Source organism: Pelobates fuscus, chromosome 1 (genome assembly GCF_036172605.1).
Source record: "Pelobates fuscus isolate aPelFus1 chromosome 1, aPelFus1.pri, whole genome shotgun sequence".
NCBI lineage: Eukaryota > Metazoa > Chordata > Amphibia > Anura > Pelobatidae > Pelobates > Pelobates fuscus.
The window spans coordinates 164,128,712-164,133,012 of record NC_086317.1 but is presented as its reverse complement, the minus strand read 5'-3'; the positions used below and the strand labels follow the sequence as shown (position 1 = coordinate 164,133,012).

Below are 4,301 nucleotides of genomic sequence, written 5' to 3'. Positions count from 1 at the left end.
AGTAACCAATTAATAACCCTATTAATGTTTTAATGTTTATATTCCTGTAAAAAAAACAAAAAAAAAAACTGGAAATAAAAAAAGAATAATTAGCCTAAAACTATTTATCCTCATGTTACTTCTGTGCAGGCAGTATACACAGACATGGCAATAAAAAAATGTTTACGTGATGTTCGTGTCTCCGTGATCTCCGTGGCTGTAACAAAGTGGCACTGACTCAGGCATACATTACTCTGTATGTTACAGGCAAGATAAAGTGCAGAGTGCAGAGACAGCCTGTTCCGATTACAGGGCGATGAGGCTGCATACTCACCCATCTGGGGCTGGTTATAGGGCGATAAATAGTGAAACAGAAAGTGTGTTTTCCCCTTTGCGGTTTCTGTTTTTGTAACCAGATGTCACAGCTGAGTGAGGGTCGTTTGGTCTGTAATTTGTATCTGGAGGAGCGGTTTATTTCTCTTTTATACAGTGGCTCATTTCACCCTCTGCTGCCACTCAAGATGTTAACCACAGAGCACGCTTCCTAAATCAGAGCACGATGCATGTACAGTGTCAGAGGGATTCCTGAACCCATAGAAGATGCTGCCATGAATGAGTCTGGATATTCTAATATGCTACAAACTAGATTTGCTCTGATCATTCAGACTCTGCTGGCAGTGTGAGCATGTACTGATACATATGAACATGAACGGATCCTGTATCTGTCTTCCCGTCTAAAATGTGCGCGCTTCTGAACGCTCAGATTATTATGTCTGTCTGCACCTCACCTTCTGTGCAGGACACACCTACGGTAGGGAAAGTACATGAAAAGCACAGCTGCTTTAAACGGACACTGTAGGCACCATAACTATTTCATCTCACAGTAGTGGTTGTGATACCTAGACTGCCCTCGAACAGTTAAGGGTTATAACGTTTTCAGATGGTTTGACACTGAATGAGTGGCCCTGGGTGCCATCACATTGACATATGTATTCAGAATCTTAATTCAGTGCTAGTTTGTAGCACCTTTGGCAGTGATTACAGCCTCAAGTCTTTTGGGGTTTGCAAACCTGGATTTGGGTAGTTTCTGCCATTCATATCAGTAGATCCTCTCAAGATCTTGACATGTGCACAGACGTTATTCGGCATGTGCAAAATTATAAATAAAACACAGACACCGCTTATTCTGTTGGAGTACAACGTCCACAGCTTTATTAATTATAAAATATTTAAATTAACAATTTAGGGTCATTGTCAACAGTAATAACTCCGTTCCTCTCGATCCCAAATACCCCTGACAATGACCCTACCAAAACAATACAAACATAACAATTGATACATAACGAATAATACCTGGCCTACCAAAGAGGCCCCCAACATTTGTTTACCTGCAGGGGTGTACCCAGACACCCCTACTCCCCTAGGTTCGTCGCCACCGACGGGCTAGAACCTACCAAACACTTTAACTTCCGGCCTACTCCAGCCTAGAACTTGGCATAACACATTCATAACCCCCAAATAGCCAGTTTATCCAAGCCCTATTTCCCGCCGCTGTGACCAAACGGGAACTACCACAAAACATAAAACAAAGGGAGGGTGGGAGGGACAATTCACAGGTAAGGGCAGCTCAGATTAGAATGGCCTCAACCTAAAATGGCCGCTATTTAAACTACCACTCTCCTCCCCACACTAGCTAGGCCCCACCCCCTGACCTCCAGTTCACCTGCCAACTTTCTGGCCCTGTCAAGGCCCACTCCCCTCCTGCGTTGCTCCGTGGGCTACAGTCAGGTTGGATGGGAACTGGGTGGACAGTCATTTTCAGGTCTCTTTTGTAGCCTTCCCAAGATCTGTGTCTCAACACAATTCTGTCTCTGGGCTTTACAGTCAGTTCCTTTGACATTATGGCTTTGTTTTTATTTTGATTTGTATTTGCATCTGAGCTAAATTTCAAGTGTCATTGCAAAGGGTCTGAATACTTATATCAATGTTATAATTCAGTTTTTTCATTTTAATGAATTTGTAGTTTTCAAAAATCTGTTTGTGGGTTTTTTTCTCTCCTATTATGGAGTATTGAATGTACATTGATGTGGAAAAATGAATTCAAACTATTGCAGCATAAGGTTGGAAACAAAGAAAAGTGGAAAAAAATGAAGGTGTCTGAATACTTTCTGACTGCACTACACATTTTGCTTGGAAAAAAGAGTAAATGGAGGCACACCCTGAATATGCATGTCTAAGTAGTGGTGCTGCCGTAAAGATCAAAATATATACAAAAGGGGCGCAGGGGGCGGGACTTGTCAGTGGGGCTGCGTGCTGTCTCGGAAGCTTTAGTAACTCGCTGTGTCCTTGCTCAGATTCCGCTCCTGTCACCGGCAGAATGGGGGCCCAGCTCAGCACGCTCGGAAGAATCGCAAGTTTCCCATTCGCGATAATTTATGGCATTTTCCTGAGAATTTTTGGCAAGCGTGCCCCTGCCATCACCTTGGAGAGTGCGGACATCAAATACCCCCTACGACTTATTAGCAAAGAGGAAATCAGCCATGACACTAGAAGATTCCGCTTTGCTTTGCCTTCTCCTGAGCATATCCTGGGTCTTCCGATCGGGCAGCACATCTATCTGTCGGCCAGGATCGACGGCAATCTGGTGGTTAGACCCTACACACCAGTATCCAGTGATGATGATAAAGGCTACGTAGACCTTGTTGTGAAGATTTACTTTAAAGGAATCCATCCGAAGTTTCCCGAGGGAGGGAAGATGTCTCAGTATCTGGAAGGTCTTAAAATAAATGAAACTATTGATTTCCGGGGCCCAAGTGGTCTGCTGGTTTACAAAGGAAAAGGAACATTTGAAATCCGCCCTGATAAAAAGTCTGCCTCAGTCAAAAAGAACGTGAAGCACCTGGGTCTGATTGCTGGTGGAACCGAAATAACCCCAATGCTGCAACTCGTCCGTGCCATAACCAAGGTCAAAGATGACAAAACCACCTGCTACCTGCTGTTTGCTAACCAGACCGAGAAAGACATCCTGCTCCGAGACGAACTGGAAGAGATCCGAGTGAATCACCCCAGGTTTAAGCTGTGGTACACACTGGACAGAGCGACGGAGGACTGGGATTACAGCCAGGGCTTTGTCAATGAAGACATGATTAAAGCGTTCATTCCTGCCCCCAGCGATGATGTTCTCATCTTAATGTGTGGTCCACCACCAATGATCCAGTACGCTATTAACCCGAGTCTGGACAAGCTGGGCTACCCCCAGGACCAGAGGTTTGCCTATTAGAAATGTCCCTGGCCGGTCAGGAGTGGGAGATGGACGCAGTAACTGGGATCGAATGGAAACGTTTCCTGCAAGGAGTTTGAGAAATGCCTTGTTAATCACTAAGTGGGTTTTATTAATCTGTGCCCGCGATGGGCTGTATCACAAAATATCGACATTCAGTTTATAAATTGTTTGGCTTTTTCTCCAGCAATGTGTGACCAGCGAAAGGACATCCATGTACTGAATGCGATTAATAATATAACCGCGAAACCGAAAGGTTTTTCTTTTTTGTTTGTTTTTTATGTACTCTGTTCTGGTTGCAGTTGTCTGTGGTTCTTTGTAAATTTGCACTTGCAAGTCTCTCTCGTAATCTTGAAAGTATTGCTCCTCGTTTGTGATCAGGAAGTTATAAACCCCGCCCACGGCGTGGCTGGGAGGCTGTAAGAGGCAGTTACAGGGTCCAGTGTAAATACTGGTCCAGGAGCAGCGTCTTTTTAAAAGTGGAGCAGTCACCATGGAAACCAATGGAAGGTTCCTTCTGATTGCTGCACTTTTAGAAGTTTCCTGTGGAATTGCTGCAGAAAGTGGAAATTAATTGATTTGTCCCTTCTATAAGTGAGAGCAGGAGTTTGGGGGCCATGGGGGACGGGATCTCACAGAAATTAGCCCTGCCCCTGCCACACTTTATTAATTCACTGCATGAAATATACTGACACGCAGCACCTTTCTATATCATTCACAGCTTTAACTTTTCTGCCGATTTGCTAGTTCTTCGATAAGACCAGTCACAAGGCTGACACACCTTCCCTCGATCAGGCCTTTATTTTTATTATAGAATTTATTGCACTTTCCACGTAAACGCCCTCTGACTCGTAGTCACTATAAATCTTGTGTTTTTTTTCGTCACACTCGCAAGTCTTGCCTTTGGAGCATTTAGAATGTTTCCTTGTTTGCACTAAAACGTGGCTTCTTTTTAAATGTTAATTCTTTGCCTTTTTAAAGAATTGTAAAGTGTTATAATCTTTCAAATATAAGCATTTCTGAAATTGTGTTTGCGTGTCTG

General features: G+C 43.7%; 1 protein-coding gene across 1 annotated transcript; it reads left to right on the top strand.

The window, feature by feature from the left end:
• The first annotated feature begins 2,271 nt into the window (after positions 1 to 2,271).
• LOC134589989 (NADH-cytochrome b5 reductase 3-like) lies at positions 2,272 to 3,834 on the top strand. Its single transcript, XM_063444371.1, has one exon. It carries the CDS (start codon positions 2,357 to 2,359, stop codon positions 3,257 to 3,259), a length of 903 nt encoding a protein of 300 aa, XP_063300441.1. The 5' UTR covers positions 2,272 to 2,356; the 3' UTR covers positions 3,260 to 3,834.
• The last annotated feature ends 467 nt before the right edge of the window (positions 3,835 to 4,301 follow it).